This window comes from Fukomys damarensis, unplaced genomic scaffold (genome assembly GCF_012274545.1).
Source record: "Fukomys damarensis isolate Sample0158 unplaced genomic scaffold, DMR_v1.0_HiC HiC_scaffold_18, whole genome shotgun sequence".
In the NCBI taxonomy this organism is placed as follows: Eukaryota; Metazoa; Chordata; class Mammalia; order Rodentia; family Bathyergidae; genus Fukomys; species Fukomys damarensis.
Genome location: NW_022900930.1, coordinates 22400314 through 22421186, shown reverse-complemented (window position 1 = coordinate 22421186; position 20873 = coordinate 22400314). Strand labels below are relative to the sequence as shown.

Genomic DNA, 20873 nt, shown 5'->3' with positions numbered 1-20873 from the left:
AGCTGAAGGCATTGCTCCTGCTGCCAGCAGTCTAGAGAGGCAACACCTCTCAATGTCTCTACAGCAGAAATGGTTGCTGCCTAGAAATTCTGTAGGACGATTTTGAAGACCAGTTTTTTTCAAGACAATCTCACACTTAAAATGTGGATTTGTAATCTTTTCCTGCTGACACAGGAAAATATCAGTAATGTAGAGCTTGCCAAACTTACTGACAAAGGAAATGATGTAATTTGATATCAACTAAGAGTCTTACAGAATTTTTATCCAGGCCTACCTGTGCCAGAAAATATTAATTAAAGGAGCTTAGGTTTCATTTTTTACTTTAATGAGTTGTTAACACCTTCACATAGTATAAAATAAAACCAATCAGATATAAGTATGTGTGTGTTACTACATCAAAAATTAACTTGGTAATACTAATCTTGTACTGTCTTGTGTTACATAAGCATAAACTGCAAGCGTAGTATGTGTGGGTATATTTTTCTGGAAAGAAGATCAGTAGGGCTTTTTTTTTTTTGCTTTTTGAGGTACTAAAGATTGAACTGAAGGCCTCATTCACATTACACAATCACTATGTTACTGAACTACAACCCTGAGCTCCCAAATCTGTAATTGTGATCAGTTCTCTAGGGAGTTTATTCATTTATAAGTGTTGAAACTAGCACTAAGGCCTCTTTCAGTTCTAAAATTACATAAATCTTAAAAGTCTAATGCCAAATTGGTGATTTTTTTGAAAATTTAGTGACTACCCAGATCCTTTTTATTTGCATTGTTATATATCTGCCTGAAAAAAAATCCAGTTTTTATGCAGATATTTGGTGTCCTGTGAATAGAGGCAATGACTTAGATATAACTCACACGTTTGTGTGATGGATGATGGCTCCTGATTATCCCTGTGTCTGAGGTGTATACATCTAAGGTCAGCCTGAAAGAAGGGTGTCAAGGCCCCACTGAGGCAGAAAAGAGGAAGAATTCATAGATGACCCATACATTTTAATCAATAGTCAATACGTGCTTCTCACCCAGGTGAATTATAACAACCAAAATTCAAGAGCAGCTGAATTGGACACCTACCTATTAACCCCCCATTCAGTCCAGTGCTGGAAAGTAAGGGAGGGAAAACACGTGGTAATGTGTGTTTCTCTACATAGAAGGTATCTTATTGGTCTAAACACTTGCACAGGCCAGGAAGAGGTCGGGAGAAAAGCCCAGACCCACACTCAGCACCATTCCAGGGGCATAGGAGTGGTTTGTACTCAAAACTTCTTGTTTGGTTGTAGGGAGTTACCACCACAAAAATAGATGATGAAAGATTTAGAATTGGAATGCCCAGGCATTTTAACCACAGATTGTTAAAAGGCATCTATTTTTTATTCCTTTTTGACATTTTATGAAGGGTGTAAGAACAAACTTTAGAAACCACTGCCACTATGTAAGGTTGCACTGCTAGTCCAAGATGATTAAATGCTTTCTATACAGTATCTTAGCATCCACACCAATTCCCTGACTTCTTCCTCAAGAAATCCTTTGCTGCTTTGGTTTCTTTCCAACATGCAGTGAATACTGGCACTTCTTCTTTTGTACCTCAGTAAAATTCCTTTGACATTCCTTTGAGCTCTACAGAGCTCAGGTGGAGGAATAACTTCTGAAAAATGAACATTTATCTCTTATCCTTTGCAAAATAACACTGGTTCCCAGTCATGCAGTGCCTGGCTTATTTAGGGCCTGGGATCATGTCCTAAGTCACATCTCTCCCTGCACTACTGAGTGGTACCATTGGACAGGAATCTAAAGGGTCTGTCAACAATATTAAATATCACAAGGTTTGAGTTGAAATAGGGTGGACTCTTCACCACTGATCAATTTTTCAGTCTGAGGCTTTGTCTACCTGACAGGAAGATTTGAACTACTGCCATTTCTAAATTGTACTTCTAAATATTGACTTAATGGTGAGACTCAGAGTGTCATAACACAGCTCACTGGAGCAAGGAAAATTTTCCAGGCCTCATCAAGAGGTCTGTACAATGTCTCAGGGGGAGTAGGGAAGGATGAGGAATATTGAAGAAGAAAAATAAAATCAAATAATATTTGGAAAAAATGCCACTGCATTTCACTTAATGTTGCAGAGACAAATGAGCATTCAAGGGGCTGTAGGCTGAGGCTGGAGGTGACCAAGGCGGAGAGAGAAAGGACAGCAGTTAAACCATTTATCTCTTAGCCATTAACTAGTAGAAATGTGAGTTTACCAGGGTACTTCTGGCTGGGCTGAGAAGAAGTAACAACCAACTCTCAAAGAGCTGCTACATGGGTATACAGACTTGAAGGACCAGACAGTGTCTAAGAAACAAGAAACTTATCATCTAATTTCCACCAAGACTTCAACATGGCCAGATCTTTATCTAACCTTCATTTAGGTCACTGTGGAAATTCTAGGAAACTACCATTTTAGCTTCTCTCCTCCTGATGGCTCACACCGCAACTGGTCTTAAGGCAATTTTGTCATATCATATTAGCTGTTGAGCTGTGAATCAAAGGAAGTTATTGGTCCCTTCCTGACCTTCAGGAGGTGTTTGGAGGAGCAATGAGATATTTTACATGCAAATTAGCTTTGAGACTCATTAGATTCTCAATGATATATAATTTCATGTTCTCCGAGATGAGAGAAAGCACAGTGCTCTGTGATATGCAGAGAAGCTTAGCACATGAGAACTTTCCCACTTCAGGATTTCCCCCATTTTGTTACAGCTTTGGTATCCATGACTGTGCAAAACCACACAGACAACTGATTCTATGTGGAAGCATAGAGAGTGTTGGGGGTGTTTGTGTGGGGGGTGCTTTTCAAAGGGTAAAGAATTTAAATTGTAACACAGCAAGTGGAACTAACCAGATATCATGGAAGGAAAGCCCTGTGGTATTGTGGCAATACTTATTCATCTTGATGATCCTTTAAAGTGGTTTTTATACTCTGGTTTCTCTTCAGGTCATATAAATCTTTTGCCTTTTAAAGTGGTTTTGGTTGCTAAGGAACTATTCCTAATCTATTTCCTCTCCTATGTCCATATTTGTTAATAATAATACTTCTGAGAATGAACTCAAAGAGCAGCAAAATCTTTAGAGTTTAGGACTCACAGCAATGGGTCAATCACAAATTCAGTTCCTCTCGTTAAGTCTCATTAGATTGGCTCAGGCTGTGACCTGTATCCTTAATCCAACTCTGTTAAAAATTGAGTCTCAGTTTGAGATTAAACGGTTCTCCTAAGCCTTGCCCTTGCTCAAATACCTCCCTTGTCAGCCCAGGTGACTGCTATAAACAGAACTCTAAATGTCTTCAGAATTCTCAGTGTCCCCCCTAAGACTTCCTCTGCTAGCAGAGTGAGTTTGTGTTTATTTTTGTGCTGGGTTTTGACATTGCAGCTTGCTCTGGCCTTCCTGAGCTGACCTTTGCATACCTATCACTGCCCAGTGTCAGCTTTCATGGCTTCCATCACAGCCTGGACGTGGGGTGATTTTTGTGTTTCCATCTGTCTGAGTTCTATGCTTCTCTGGGAGCTGGCACACTTGAGCGCTCCGAGCTGCTCTCCATGTAGCCACCTCCATACAGCCTCCTCCAGACTCCTGCTGAAGCCCTCACCTTCCATGTGGACCATCTGTGCTTCAGACTTGCTTTACTCATTCTTTTCTCCATTCCCCTATCCACAAAGTCCCCCCTCCCCATAAGCCACCACATTTTCATAATTTCCTCAGCTGTCACCACCCTCCAACCAAAGCCATTAAGATCCCCTCAGGGTCTTCTTTCCACATCCTACCAGGCTGCTGTTCACTTATTTTCTCATTTCTTTTCGGTATTCCTTGATAGCTTTGTCCATAATGGCACCCATCAGTTTTACAACAGTAAGATTTAGGAGAAAAGTGCTTTTGGCCATGTGAATGGAAAAGTAAAGTTGTCTACCACCTACTGAATAAATGAATTCCATCATAGTAAATTGATTATTTTGTTACCTTTGAATTCTCTCATCCTTAGTGAAAGATACTAACTACTAGGATACAAGCATCCCAATGACTTCTCACAGTAACCAAGGAAGCTTGCACTACTATTTCCCTCAGTGCAGTAAGTAAAATAATCTCATTTCTTGATGATAGGGTATACAAGAGGAGTCTTGACACAAAAGAGTCTTAATTTAATGCATGATCAAAAAGTTATGAAGTCTTTAAATTCTCTTTTCAATATTGTAGGGAAGCTCCAATATCCATATGAGCAGTATACCCAAATTATTTTGTAAAAGTCAACAAGCATATTGTAATTGATGTCTGCTATTTATCTAAACTTTTCACATAAAAAACATGATATATAGCACCAGTATTACCAAGTCAAGGCAAACAGGGAATGACATCATGTCTGGTATATTAGTGAGATCAAAACAAAAATTTAAGACATTTAAGACTTTTCTTAAGTCAGGATCCCACTTTTGAAATCACAGCATGGCCTTTGAACAAGAGCTCTGTGTTGCTTTCCCTCGAAGACTCTATGGTATTTTACATATAGAAGACTGGAGGGTACTGAAAGTCAACACACTCACCTGGCCAATAATACATGTAGACTTTCCTTTTGGCCTTGGTCAGAGTGATCCACAGAGGCTCTGATCCATTCCACCAGAGAGGCATCAGGCTATCTCTGTTGACACCAATATCAAATGACGTATTAGTGTTGGGATCCCACATGTAGTTGCCAATCATCTGATGGACTTCACAATGGCGTCCTGCATTAATGAGAATACAAAACTGTCAGATCATTGTGGGTTTTCTTGTGAATATAAAAGCAATCCATACTTATGTTGGAAGTATAGAACATCATCAGGATTTTCTTTTGATTTTAAAATTATAGATCTTTCTTCTTTCCTAGACTGATAAACAGTCTGAAGAGATATCCATTAATTGACTGAAGATAAGGTCACATTCAGAGAAGCCAGCCTGGCACATGTAAGTTGTTTTAAGTTGTAATGAGGATGTTGTGTGTGGAGTCTGGCTGTTTGTTCATGGCTTGATATCTAAATACAAATCAGTATAGTAATCATAGATTTCTGTGGGACTTTGGGTATAATCTTACGCAGAAGTCTCTCTGTATCTCTTCCAAGCCCTCCTCCCACAAGCTCATCTTATGTTTATTTGCTTCCTCCTAGAGTTAAAGGAGGTATTTCTTCAGTGCTGAACAATGATGCAATCTGTGACATTTGGAACAGAATGATGAACAAAATAGATTCCACTTTGAAAAACAAAGCCAGAAAACAACCCTCCAAATGGAGTGTTATATAGAAACAAGGGTTGGTTCCTTTAGGTACAGCTCAGCCCCAGAAGAGAAGCCAGAAGTGAAAGATGCAAGTGCTTGGACTCTTTTGAAATATTAGGCTTAAATTATTTATTTTGGAGCAATCTGTTACATCTTTAAAGTAAAAATAACACAAACATTGGCAAGTGCATCAAAAATTACTGCAATTTTAGTGAGCATCACTTGGCACCAGCATGAGACAATCTTCACCGAACTCCCTAACTATGCTTAATCAAAGTAGTTTTGTTTGTTTGTTTGTTTGCTGTTTTGTTTCTTCGTTTCCCCCTTGCCAACACTTTATTTTTAAACAAAAACAAAGAGAAACCATAAAATAAAAATTTGAAAATTTGGACACCAGAAATAACATAAGGAAAAAAAAAACTTGTTTCATTGCAGAAAGCAAGGCATTCCACAAACCATGCTTTGAGTTTAAAACCCAAAAAATCTAGACACAATGGCATTTACCCAAAGCTGTAGGATCTTTTTTATTTTGACTGAAGCTTTATACATGGATTAATAAAATAAAATACTGAATTTCAACTCACATTTATTAAATGCTCAGATATGTGCAGTCATATGTATTATATACACTGTGACAGGTAGAGAGATTGAAATAGGAATAAATGGTCCCCATCCACAAGTGCTTTGTAATTCAATACTCAACTGATGGTTTTATGCAAGAAACAGGTTTCCTAGGGTTGAGGCTAGGAAGAGACCAGGTTTCAAGTGCAACTGGAGAATCGTGACCATCCTCACCTACTATGTTCCTGGAGATGACTCCCGGTATGCACCATTTAGCTCATTAAGTAAGGGCATACTTCTTATTGATTCAAATATATTATTTAATTTTATATATGAAACTTCAAGAGCCTTCGTATGAGTAAAATTTCTCAATTTTCCCTTTATTCAAAATAATTCCTTCCATATCAAAAAACGTGTATTATCCTAATGATGCTTGTTTAACCTTTCACAAGGAAAGATGTTCGTGACAATATCCATTGGGACAATGTCTTCCCTTCGGTTTTTCCCAGTGTGTGGTCACTATCACCCTCCCAAGTGCAGAGAGAGCATCTTGCCTGGAGCAGATGAGCAGAGAAACGGAAAACAACACAAAATTGTAATTCAGTGTAAAAGATACTACTAGGCCAGCGACCAAACAGAGCCCTGAAATTAATCATCAATAAAAGACTAGAAAAAATAGGGATGTCAGACAGGGGAATAATAGGTAATAGATGCCCAATAGGTAAGATCTCTGCCTTCAAATTTGAACTGTTTGGACCATATTAGATGAAATGAGTGAACCCCAAACATGAGCTGGGGCCTCGTGTGATATACTTTTCAGAAAATACTCCATTTAAAGAAGCAGGAAGCAAACAAAAATAATTGCTAAAGGACTTACATATCTCCCAGACCACAAAGTATCCTTTGGCACATTTTCCCTCCTCTCTTTCCCTTCTCATATTCAGCATTTGAACCCCAAAGTGTCCAAACTCTTAACCTTCTTGACTCTCTGCTCTCAAAGTAAAAATACACAGACAACAGAGACAGAGAGAGTCAGAGATAGATACCAGACAGACAAAGACAGAGTCAGGACAACAGAAAAAACATTTTCCTAGAGAAATTCTACGAGAGGGCGCCCTTCAACAAGAAGGTCATCTCAAACTCCTATTCAGAAAGTTGGTTCTTTTGGTGGATTGGCCTTGAGTTGAAACAGGAAGGGTGCATTCCTCAAAGGCTGAATTGTAGATGTTATACCAGTCCCCAGGGGTGTTCCTTTGTTCTGGAAGAGCTGCCTTTCTGGAAGCCAGCAGGAGGACATATGCTTTTCCTCTCTTCTACCCCGAAATCTTCTTTCCTGGCTGATCTGACCTTCCTTCCATGAATATAATAAGACTTCCAGCCTGTGTGTTACAGTCTAAGCTTGCTCTTATTCAAGCTGATTTCCTTAGGTATCCTCTCTCTTTTGCTCTTTCATTTTTATTGCCTGGGTAAAAGTGGTGGCTGAAAGAATAGAACGGAACAAAACAAAACACAGTGTTCTCCCTTCTGCAGCCCACGAGTGCTCATCTCCATATTCCTGCCCGACCCATCTCTATTTTTATCCATCTGCAAATCTTCTTGACTTTTCTCTGGTTTGCACTTTCAAAACAGAGCTTTGCTACAGTTTGGTTATTTGGACTTTTGCTCAAGGTTTTGGTAGAAACTTTCCTGACTTCTTCAGGCAGCACAATCTCAGGTATTATTTAGGGATGAGAACCAGAGGAGAGCTCTGTGGGGCTCTAACATTGGGTGCTTCACTGTCTCTGAGGAAGTTCATGGAATAGCTCCCCTTGTAGAACTACTATACAAATGAAAAGGAATATGACATTTTCTTTTTTTTATTTCCTTCAGTCTTATTCAGTTGTGTTCTGATGCAATTAGTGACCTCTTTAGAAGTTTCTTAGCAAGGATGAACAACTCTGCACCACATTATGTATTTACAATAATGGCTGGCCTTCACATCTTGTGTTTTCCTTTACTTCGTGCACTGTTTTTGTAAAACTTACTCAATATGCCTGCTATGGTTTGGATAGGGTAAAGTCCCCAAATATTTATGTGCTCAAACCTTGGTCTCCAGTGTGGGGGTGTTGGGAGGTGGTAAAATCTTTAAGAAGTCAGGCTTAGTGGGAGGGGATTCAGCCAAAGACACTCCACCCTTGGAAGGGAATAATGTAGCATTCACAGGACAAGTTAGTTCTCAAGAAAGCAGGTTATTGTAAAGTATGGCCAGCCCATGTTCTTGTCCTCTTTCATATATGGCCCTTTTCCCTTCTGCTTCTCAGCTATGTTATGATGTAGACAGAAGTGGTGGATGGGGTGTTTCCAGATTGCTGGTACCATATGTTTGGGCCTTCCAATCTTCAGAGTCAAGAGCCAAATAAACCGCCTTATTTTATAGGTTACTCAGACTCAGGTATTTTTTATTATAACACAAAAAGTGCTAATGCAATACATTTATCACATAATATGTACCTGCTAGGCATATAAAGATAACAAGATACAGTTTCCACCTTAGATTGGCTTATGGCCTTCTATGGGAAACAATATGGCATCATGGTGAGGTGGATAGGTCTCAGAGTCAGATTGTACAGGTTCAAACACAAGCGCTTCTATTTGCTAAATGCATAATCTTGGACAAATAGCTTAGATCCTCTAAAGTCTCCACTTCCTTATGTGAGCAGTTGTCATGATAATAGCTATTGTAAAGTATATAAATGCACAGTATTCCCTTTGCATGGAGTGTGAGACCATAAAAATGCCCATGCAAGCTGAAACCATGCAAAACTATCCTAATAATGAGTGGGGAAAATGACCATAAAAAATGCAGTTTAAAAAAATGTAGTCAAAGCTGAGTATGGTGGCACACACCTATAATCACAGCACTTGGGAGGCTGAGGCAGAAAGGATGGCTGTGAGTTCAACCTGAACTACAAAGTGAGTTCAAGGTGAGCCTCAACTATATAGTGAAACCTTGTCTCAAAAAACTGTGGTCAAAATATTAAAATTTTTCTTACTGTCTGATACAACTAGTATATAGAAAAATGAAGGCACATAATGAAACAATGAAGTACTAGTATATTGTAATTTCAAACACTCAGAATTAGCATTTTATTTCTGAGTTAAAAACTTAGCAAAAAAATGGCTTGAACAGTGTTTGCTTTCTTCTTCTATAGTATAACACAATACAAATGAACATTTTTATTATGCATTGGTGAATCCAAGCTTAGATTAGCTTCCAAAATTTTATCCTTTGTGCATTCAATGCCATGACATAACTTGAAGAGTTCCTGTAAAGTGAAGTCTTTTGTTGGTATTGCTTCCTCTGGGATATCCTCATCCTTTTTGTCACAACCAATTTTCTCATCGCTGTGACACAGTGTGCCCACCAGCACTTCACGTGTAGGAAGTGTGGTCCCAGTGTGCAGGCGTGGAGGTGGCACAACCATTAAGAGATGGGCCCTAGTGGAAGTCAACAGGGTCACGGGGCTCCATCTGATAAACGGGCCAATGCTGCCTCATGGAAGAGGGTCAGTTCTCCTGTGAGTAGACTGGTTCTCAACAGCACATTGTGGTAAAGTGACAACACCCCTTGCTTTAAACTCTTCTGCATGTGGCTTTATCCCTTTCCACTTCTATATCATTCTTTTAAAAAATTATTAGTACATATTTGCGGTACTTGCATTTTATAATCATCTTAGGGAGCTGGCACATGTACATAATACAGCTTGTTTCATTGTTTAATCCCCTCCCCATTCTCCTCTTCCAATTTCCCCTTCCCTCTTTTCGTTCTTGTTGATATTTGAAATCTTAGTTCATGTTTATAGCATATAATGTCCACATTCTTTGAGGTTATTAGGATCCTGTACCTGGCATATCTTCACTCTACTTATTTTCTCATCCCTCCCCTTACCCCTTACCCGTGGCCCCCTGAACTCCTTTCCATCTGTAAGAGATCCATCCCCTTGTCTTGTTCTAGCCTTCCTTTATTTTTTCTCTATTTAAACTTTACCTTGCTCCAATAAGAGATACCATATGATATTCAACTTTGTGTTCGGTTTGTTTCACTGAACATTATATCTCCCAGGCACATCCCTTTTCCTAGAAATGTCTCCAATTTGTTCCTCTTTATAGCTGAATAGTAGTCCATTATAAATAGATACAGCATTTTCCTTATCCAGTCATCTGTTGATGGGTATACAGCCTGCTTCCAGGATTTTGCTGTTATGAATTGTGCTGCTATAAACACTGGCATGCATGTATCGCTATAGTATGGTATCTTAAACTCTTTAGAGAAGATATTTAGAAAACGGATACCTAGGTTATAAGGAATTTCTCGTTTTAGTTCTTGGAGAAATCTCCATACTGATTTTCGTAATTGTAATAGTTTACATTCCAACCAACAATATAGCATAGTTTCTCTTTCACCACAGCCAAGCCAGAATTGTTATTTTTTTGATTTCTTAATGCTTACCATTCTTTCTGGGGTAAGATAGACACTTAGTGTTGTTTTAATTTGCATTTCTCTAATGGCCAGCGAAGTTAAACATTTTTTTCATATATTTGTTGACCATTTGTACTTTTTTCTCTATGAAGTGTCTGTTTGTTTCTCTTGCTCATTTCTTGACTGGATCTTTAATTTTAGGTGGTGTAATTTTTTTTTGGAGCTCTTTATATATTCTAGATATTAGTCCTATGTCTGAGGAGTAGCTGGGAAAATTTTTCCCATTCTGTAGGTTATCTTCACTCTACTAATTGACTCTTTTGGTCTGACATAATCCCCCTTGTTGATTGTTGCTGTTGTTTCCTGTCCAATTATGGCTCTGTTTAGAAAATCCTTTCTTACACCTATGTCTTCCAGTATTTTACCTATTTTATGTTCCAGTAGGTTTAATATTTCTGTTTTAATGTTTAGATCTTTGATATATTTTGACTTTAATTTAGTAAATGGAGAGAGATATATGGACCTAGTTTAAATCTTCTGCACACAGATTACCAGTTTTCCCAGCACCACTTGTTGAATGGGCTATCTTTCTTCCAACATATGCTTTTGGCCCCTTTGTCGAAGATCAAATAGCTGAGTGTGTCTGTGGATGCTTCTAGATCCTCTGCTCTGTTCCATTTATCCATATATCTGTTTTTGTGCCATGCCGTTTTATCACTATTGGGTTGCAGAGCAAGGGTAGGGATGTGGATAGCAGGAAATGGATATTTCCACCTCTCACTCCTCTATCAATCAAGATCTTTCTTCTGAGGCCTTAGGAAAGCTTCAGAAGTGGGGGGAGGCATAGTCAGAGAATAACCAGCATGATGGCCGAGGAAAATCGTAAGACAAGGATTTTTCCAAAAATCACATTGGTCACTTGGGTAGGAAGCCTTAACTAAATATCAGAAAGCAGGTGAGCTGAATGTGCCCTGAACTTGGACTTGAGAGATCTCATGGTACCATATATATCGCAGAAATGGGCGGCCTCCTAGTCTAATTTTTCACCTGTACTTTTAGGGGTTACAGAAGTAACTCTGCATTTTATGTATATTAGGTGTAAAAGGATTGAATATTTGACCCAGGCCACAACAGTCACATGTGGTGAGTGGGGTGAAAGAGCAAAGAATAAGGTGATCTCAACCTTGACTTCGTGTCTTATAATGTACCTTAAGCTTCACTTTCATGACAATAATAGATTTAGTGGTTATGTTTCTACTCTGAAATATAAACATATGCTGATCTCAAGAAAACTCTGCATTTTTTTGCCATTTTATTTATGTCTCTAATCATATATGCAGACAAACAACTGCATAGGTGATTATATCAGTAAACAATCAGATCTTACAGCCAATGAGAAATTTCTTCATTATAGTCATGCATCAATTAATGACAGAACTATGTCTGAGAAATGCATTGCTAAATAGTTGCATCATTGTGTAAATATCGCAGAGTGTACTTCTACTCATGAAGTCAGCTATGACATCTCCAGGTGATGTAATCTTATGGAACCAGGATCACTCATGCAACCCATCATTGACAGAAACATCCTTGTGCCAAATGGGACTGAATGAAGAAGTCTTTTGCTTCCTAGTGTATAATCACTTTCAGAGAAATATTACTCTTTAAGTTCTAAAAACCATTCACTTTTTTTTTTGAGGTCTCTGAGTGTTTCCATTAGATTACTATGCCTGTGACCATCAGATATCAAAAACAGCTGGTCAGAAAGGGAAAAATGAGGTGATATTTTAGGATTATAAATTTAGTTAAAATGTGATGATGTAAATACAGGTTACGAACTACTAGTAAGAATCTTGGGAATAATTCTTTTAAAACACAAATGCTTTTGCCTAGATGCAACACTCAGGTGAATTCCTTGTCCAGAGTTAAAGGTCAGCCTCTGGGTCCACCTACTGCAAACATGCCTTTTGAATCATGCATGACAGCCATAGGGATCCTGGCTGTGGACAGTCAGTCCGTATCTAAGAGACAGTGGCTACGGTCAGGAGGTAGAAGGTGTGCAGTCAGACAGAGCAGTTTGGGTAGGGGATTCCCACTCTCTCTGTGAAAAATGGGACTACTCTTAACTTCTCAATGCCTCATTTTTTATGTCTCCAAAATGAGAATATTAATACTACCTTGGTTAGATTGCAGAAAGTATTTAAAATAGGGCTGGAGAATTAAAGATATCCCAAAGTATCTTTGCCTAGTCTACATGAGGCCCTGAGTTCAATTCTAGTATTATAAGAAGGAGAAAGGCAGGCAGGCAGGCAGGAAAGTAGATAGGAAGGAAGGAAAGAAGGAAGGTTATTGACGTGTAATGCTTACTGGGTTTCAAATTTTGTTCTAAGTACACCCATTATGGTTTGAATTTAATACATGTGTTCAAATCTTTTATTTTATTATTATTATTATTATTATTATTATTATTATTAATACCAGGGACAGAACTCTGTACCTTACACTTGCAAGGCAGGCTGCAGAACCACTGAGCTAAATTCCCAGCCCTAAACTCTTAAACCCAGCATCCCAGAATATGATCTTATTTGAAAATTAAATTCTTACAAATGTCAAAAGGAGGTCATTTGAGTCATCTCTAATCTAATGACTGGTGTTCTTATACAAAGGGGCAATTTGAACACAACAATAAAAACACACAGGGTCAAAAGATGTGAAGAGCCACCAGGAGAAGATAGTCATCTATAACCTAAGAACGCCTTGGAAAACCAAACGCTGGAAGGATCAAGGGGGGGAATCATCCCTGGACCCTTCAAAGGGGGCATGGCCTTGGTGACATTTGGATTTCTAGATTTTTTACCTCCAAAACGCTGAGAATAAACTTCTGCTGTTTTAAGCCACTCAATTTGTGATACTTTATTATAGCAATATATCATTTAGTTCTTAAAATAACCTGGGAGGAAAGTACTACTGTTAGCCCCTCCTCCTTTTATAAATAAAGTAACTGAGGCCCAGAGAAAGTAGCTGCCTTACACCAGTCTCACACCAGGCCTGTAGTGGAGCCAGGATTCCAACTCAGAAGGCCTGAGCCCAGAGTCCCTCCTCCTAACTATTATGTTCCACAGTATATGAGTTGTCTCTCAATGCATTTGTCTGCCTTTATCCGAGTTGTCACTCTTCCCACTTTCAGTTACTCTTGATCAGCTGTGGTCTGACAATATTAATAGAAAAGTCTAAAAGTAAATACGTTTCAAGTTGCATGCCATTCTTTACGCAAGCACTGTGATAACAAGATGCTACTAAATCCTAACAGGTGGGCGGTATAAACAGCACGGACACATTGGATAAGGAATAATTCATGTTCTCTGACATGAAGCTGGGGCCTGAGTCTTTCTCGCACAGCTCACATGGCCTGGAGGGGAGTGAAGATGCCACATCACAGGGCTTGCATCATGTGCCCCCCCCTTCGTCTCATTATGTAAGAATTGTATCATTTCACATCATCACAAGTAGAACAATAAGTAGAGTAAATAAGGTATTTTGAGAGAGACCAGATTTGAGTAATTTTTATTTTATCGTTTTAACGATTATATTTCATTATTAGTTATTATTGTCACTTTTACAAGTTAAACTTAAGAATCTATAAGTTAAACTTTATCATAGGAATATATGAAAAAAACATTATTCAAATGGTTTAATATTATCAGTGGTTATAAGTATCCAATGGTGGTCTTGGAACATATCCCCTATTATGACTTGTGTATAGATGTTACATCAACCTCATGTACTTATAGGTGGTGCTTTTGGAGGTGGCTGGATCTGGGGTGTGTGAATATGGATTATGGGTGCACAATATCTGGATGAGTCCACTGATTGAATTAGTGTGGCTCTAGGTACGGCTGAATGGATTTATCAAAGAAAGAAGGCCCACCTGGATGTGAGTGGCACCAACCAATAGGATTACATCCTGAAAGGAGTAAAGAGGGAAAGGGAGGCTTGCTGCTGCTGCTGTTGCCTCTTGCCTACCCTACTATGGACTGTTTCTCCTCTGCCATGCCCCTTTGTCATGCCCTATGGACTGAAACCTCTACAAACTCTGAGCTAAGTCAAACTTTTCCTCCTTTAACTTGTAGGTGTCAGGTATTTTGTCCCAGCAACAAGAAAGTAACTAAAATCTCCCATCTGGATAATTTCCAGCACTGAATATGCTCTCAATAAAAGGGCAGAAGCTATGGCTGCTGTGCATGCTATTCTGTAATCCATAACACCTTCACCTTCCCAGACAGGATGAATTCAGGGGAAACGTCAGGCCAGGTGGTAAGATCCCAGGGATGAGCCTACTCAGGAAACACTGTCCCCGGGCAATCTTGTCTTGAATTGGACTTGGCGTGGCGGGGTGGATTCAGTCTTCAGTGATAGTCTTCAACATAACTCTAGGACATAGACAGTATCTTCTTCATTTTGCATGTGGGCAAACTAAGGCTCAGAATGGCTGAGTGGCTAGAGAGAAGGCAGAGCCCCAGTACAAAGTTGCATCTCTCTGATTCACTATTTGTACCCTGTGGGCACCACCACATGTTCAGGTCACACATTCACAGGCCCTGGTCATTATAATAACAATGGCCTCATGAGTCAGGCCTGACTCTGAGACCCTCAGCCAAAAGGACTCCATGGAGGTGCCCAGATCTCTGCAACACCAGGCATACTCTTATCTCCTGCATTCAACTATCACAAACAGTATTATCTTAAATATCCCTAAAGGAGAGAATACTGTCAGAAGGATTCTAACAAAGGACATGGTAATCCTAGTTTTCTCTCCCTTGGAAAGAATCCAGCTGTAAAAAGAGAGGCTGCAAATATCCTGATATCCAGGGTCTCAGGTTAATGGTTGCATTTTAGATATTGAATGTATATACATTGCTTCAAAGGACATGGCTCCAAGGAGTATCTTTATATATCAGATTCAGAGCCAGGAAGCTTAAGCATGTTAAATAACACAGACTTTCAGACTACTAGACTCCTCTCACTACTTTTCCTTGAGGATTTGGAGAGTTTAAGGATTAGTTAGACACTCCTTAGATTAGTGAACTTTTGAATAACCACCCAAGAGACATGAAGGGATTAACAATCCATTGCTCAAACTATCTAATTTACAAATGGAAATTTGCTTTGCAAATCACCTCTGTTGAGAAATACATTTCATTTTCTTAATTTATTCACAGACAGATTCAGATAGGTTAAAGAAGTGGTTTCAAGTGAAATATGCAAGATTAGGTTGAAAGAAAAAAATCACAATTTGCACATCTTTAAAAGCAACTATTGATGTATGTGCCAGACACAGTCCCGATTAGAGTTTGAGTCACAAATATTGCAAGACTGAGATAACAGGCTTTGATTACAGTGTGAAGTGTAGGGACTGCAACAAAAATAGCCCCAAAATGTTTAAAGTGAGATTTTTTTTTTATTAGTGACATCCGTTCTCATAGTTTTGAGGTTACTGAACTCAAAAATGTACTCTTATATTTATTTTTTATAGTGCCCACTAACTTGGTGCAAATCCATAACAACTAGGATATCATGAAAGAAAAAAGTATTTCCTTATGTGAGGATAAAAATATACACTTTGGAGTTCGGATTTTAAATGCTTTTACTTTTAGAAAATACTTTTTAATCAAAGCTCAAAGAAGTGTCCAGACAACTTACTCCATCATCACCTCTGTGCAAAGTTGGAAAACAGCTGAATTAATCATTGCATGGAAAAAAAGATTGTTTTCGAGTTCTTTAGGGACTTTTCAAAGGATGGTAGATTCCTAAAGGGAGATATTCTTATTTTGAGCACTCCTACTTCTATATATGAAATTCAGTCAAAACCTCTCTCCTGAAGCATCTCTATCCTCTTGCTATGGTAAAGTATACATCTTCCCATCTGCTGAGTGAGCTCCTCTGCCCCAGGAACATGAGTTTGGCTGCGATCCTCATTATTGGAGCTGGTTTTGCTATGGTAAAGTATACATCTTCCCATCTGCTGAGTGAGCTCCTCTGCCCCAGGAACATGAGTTTGGCTGCGATCCTCATACTAATGGAGCTGGTGAATAGCAGAGATCACATACTGCCTGCCTGCAGGTGGAGGGGTCCTTCTTTCTCACACCAAAGGCAGAAGGATGTCTGAAGACTTGAACAAGGGCAGTAGTGGGACCTCAGAGTTTAACTCGGTAAACAAAAGACATAGTGAGGGCTTGGATACAAGCCATATTCTCCAGTCAAGCTTTTCAATTGATGTAGAGTCAAGGATGGGCAATGGCTAATGTCTAACAAAACAGTTTAAACACCATATTATTACTGGACAATTAACACGAGGAACTGATAGACAATGATGAGACCAACTGCTAAAAGTAGGAACTAACAGTTAACTTCAATGGCCCAATCTGGAGGGATCAACCAATGAACCAAACTTAATTTTTCAGAAACAAGCAAGTGAAGAAACATTTTAAAAATTCCTTTGTTTTGGTTTATAATCCACAAATACTTCATACTCAAACTTGAGAAGGCTGGAGTTGAAACCAAAGGGCAGGCGATGCCCTGCCTGGTGAAGGCCTGCTTCCTCAGGAGACAGGCTTCTCATTCTGACCGCAGCCATTAGAAGAGGAAGAGATCTGACTTGAGGTGCCCTTCACCCACCCTCATGACCTAATCCCAAAGGCTCTTAAAACCATCACCTTGGAGGTAAAGACTTACATGGGGGATAGGGACATAAACATGCAGACCATAGCATTTGTTTACTTTTAATGTTATCGATCATTTTTCTTTATCTTTTTTATTAGTACATAATTGTAGTACATAATGTGTACATTCCTCAGTACATGTACATAATATATCTCAAATTTTTTCCTTTAAATCCCTCTTTCCCTTCCCTCCCTCCTCCAACCATCTCTTGATCCCTTTCCTTTTTTTTCTTTTGTTTGCAATATCTAATGTTTACAGTCCTTGTGTAGAGGGGATACGTGTACGTAACACATCTTAATTCCTTTTCAAATACCCTTTCCCTTCTCTCCCTCCCCTCTGTCTCTCGATCCCCTTACCCTTTGAGAAAGATCTACCTCCCATACTCCTTATTATCTGCTTTTATTTTGGTTATTATTAACAATTTGGGTTTCTCACATAAGAGACACCATGCAATATTCAATCTTGTACATCTAATTCAGTGTACATAACATTATGGTCTGGTACCACAAATGATTCAAGTTTATCTTTGTTTATGGCAGAGTAGTATTCCATTATGGGTAAATAGCAAATTTTCTCTATCCATTCGTCTGTTGATGGACGTATAAGCCATTTCCAAGATTTAGCTATTAAGAATCATGCTGCTGTAAACATGGGTAGGTATGTTATCAATTTAATGTGATGTCTAACTCTTTTGAGAAGGTACCTAGAAGGAGAATGGCTGGGTCAAACAGAATTTTTAGTTTGAGTCCTTTGAGGAATCTCCATACTGATTTCCACAGTGGTTGTACTAGTTTACATTCCCACCCACAGTACAGAAAGTGTCCTTCTCCACCCAGACCTCCACCACAGCCTCAGCATTGGTTGTTGTTTGATTTCTTGTCGCTGGCCATTCTTTCTGGAGTAAGATTGGATCTCAGTGTTGTTTTAATTTACTTTTAAACATCCTAAAATCTCACTGTGAGACTGAGTATTTTCTTCTTGTGCTTCTTTATCAAGGTTGGCATCACCAGGACAGTGATGGGTCTTGGGCTATTTCTGTCTGCCAAATTCCTCATGAAACTTGAGGCTTTCAACCTGACACATAGGAGGAAGCATTTTTCAGATATTTTGGGCTGTTTGTGTGGTTCTTCTGGTTAGAAGGATAAATCTGGGGAACTTTTATTGTGTCTTCTTCACAAGCAAAAGTCTATTTGCTTGTTAATTATTTAATGTAAGCATGCAGTGTTTGCTGTATCCTACTTTTTTAAAAAGAAGACTCATTTTTATCAATATAGTTAGTTTTGTTTGCCACTGCTAGAAACTGTAAGGTAGGTATGATGATGGCCTGAGGTCACAGCTTGGGCCAGAAGTGACCGTGAAGAAATGAGACCAGCCTCCTAAGGCTTGAGAGTTAACATTATCACAGCTAAGGTCATCACTGCAGCCAGTTTATATTTCCAAATTGATGATCATTAGTGATCAGGTTATAAACACAGATGCTGGGCATGAGCACAGCTCTATGCTTAATGATTTGTGTGGATCATTTTCCTTGGGTGCTTTTAGCATATATAAAATATGCCAAGAGATAATTTTTCTCTCACAGATGAAAGAGTAACTCAAACGAGCAATTTGTCACTTTGCTAGGTGTGAGAAGCATTTTTTAAAATGTATTGGTAATTGTCCAGTTCAAGCAATAGACGCAACTAGCAAAGGGAAGCCTTTTAAGTTAAAAATAGAAACATCAGGTAGAATGTGAAGGCGAGGAATTCAGGATTTAAGAGAAGCATGTAGCCTAGCAGAACACAGTTTGGAGCCCAACTAACGGAAGTTTGAATCCTGTCCCTGCCACTCACTAGCTGTGGGACCTCACACAATTCACTAAGCTTTAGTGAACCTAGGCTTCCTCATTTGAGAGGGATTTTCCCCCTTTGTGCCGGAGCTGGGGATGGAATCTAGGGCCCCACACTTGGCAGTGAGGTGCTCCTGAGTTAAACTATACACCCAGCCCAGTTTCTTCATTTGAAAAATGGCTATTACACATCCTGGCAGAGTAGAATGATTTCAGGTAGGTAAACCCTTAGTGCGGTGCCTGGGGGAATTGTAGACCTTGGGTGAATGGATACTACATCTCCTTTTAATGACAAAAATATTAAAGAGTATGCGTTTTTTAATGGCTTTTCATGAGGTTAGGCAGATTATTTCTCACATGGTGTTTACACAGCATCTTCGAAGGCAAACTCTCAAATCCCCTTGGAGGAAAATAAAAGACGCAATACCATATATCTGCTTTGTTCATGACTAGGGAAGCTTGAAGGATCACAAGAGATCATGATACACTCCGAAGAAATTGACCGGGCACAGGCCTCTGGACGACTGAGAGAGCACCCGCCTTTCACTTACGAAATGCCTGGCCTGCCACTGCCCTCTACTGGCTCTTAGGAAAATCTCCAACTCGCAGCCTCTGCCAGGATCCTGAAAGCGCGCAGGGCACCAAACCTGTGTATCATCTTTGTGTGGCAGCTTCTGATTTGAAGATGCCACAAGATTCATAGGATTCTTCAAGCTGCTTGTGAAGACGTGAAAAATGCCATGAATATAGACCCAGGTAGAGCCAGGCTGTCAGCCAGCCACACGCACCAGGGTGGTCGCTCTTAGTCACTGCAATAAATTCAACAACTGCACTTGAGAAGGCCCCGTGGCATTATCCAGATGTCACTGCGTTGTGTATCCTGTATCCCACGTTCTCATTCTCCTGCTCCACTCCCATCCCATCCTCCTGTTTTGTTTCATTTTCATTTTTTAGGATATTTGCTTCTTATTTGGTATTTATTAGCCTTGAGCCCAGCCCTTTTCCCCTTCCTGGTCTTCATTTCTCTTTCTGTTAAGACCGATGATTTTTTAATCCCAATTTGTAATCGTCACTGCAGTGAACATTTAAATTACAGTACCCCTTTGTCCTTCTAGAAGCAATTACTGCTCCTCTGAGAAATTCCTCTTCCACTCAGCGCTCCACCCACCGGGGAGATTGGGCAGACTTTTCCCGCTATGGAGAAGGGGATAAAGGCGGATATCCATCCCAAACTGAGCCAGAGAGGGCACCCAACCCTGGCCAGAGAGTAACGATCCTTCCAGGATTCGGGCTGAATTTTTAGACTCAGCTTAAAGATTCTCCATTATGGAAATTTTTTAATGGAGCAAGGGACAGAAATCCCAGCCCAGCCCTGATTCTGTGTCCTTTATGCTGGGAAAATCAATTCTTTTTGGTGGTTAAGATGGAAAGAAACAAACCGAGTATGCAGACCTGTGCCCTGGAAACACAAACCCTGGATGTACCAGGGGCAAGGAAGACAGGAGGAAGGGAGCAGCAGAGAGGGAGGATGAGGAGGGCAAGGGGCAGGGTGAAGCCTTCAGTTCTGCTCACCCTTCACCCTCAGGTCCTTCTTGTGCTTCTGTTGGGCAGAGCCACCAGAGTCTACTCTCGCCTCCAAGTGAAGGTGCTGGATTCTGTCGCTTGTTTCATCTATCTTGTCCTGGGTTTATCTACCTGCAGGAGTCACAAAACAGTGACCTTTTCTGGCTGTGGTGGCATCTTCCTTCTGAGCTCACAGCACTTGGGCTGTGCCCTGCCAGTTGAGAGGTCAATGACAACCACTTAGGACCAAGGTGCTGTGCCCCAGCTGTGCACCAGTCCTTAGCACTCTGATTCTGCTCCAGTCTCCAAGGCCCACTCCCTTGTTGTAAATCTCACACAATTTGCCTTAAAAATGCTAACAACTGGGCCTGGGATTTAGCTCAGTGGTGCTGCTGCCTGCCTCACAAGTGCAAGGTCCTGAGTTCGATCCCCTATACAAAAAAAAACAAAAAAAAAAA

At 39.8% G+C, this 20873-nt stretch overlaps 1 protein-coding gene across 13 annotated transcripts in view; it reads right to left on the bottom strand.

The window, feature by feature from the left end:
* Positions 1-20873, bottom strand: part of Enpp6 (ectonucleotide pyrophosphatase/phosphodiesterase 6) — a 251160-nt gene that overhangs the window by 97228 nt on the left and 133059 nt on the right. For all 13 annotated transcript variants that reach the window (XM_033765423.1, XM_033765421.1, XM_033765422.1 and 10 more), the window contains one exon: positions 4578-4757. In XM_033765423.1, the coding sequence (XP_033621314.1) occupies positions 4578-4734 (157 nt within the window). In that variant the 5' untranslated portion in view covers positions 4735-4757. The remainder of the gene's footprint in view (positions 1-4577; positions 4758-20873) is intronic.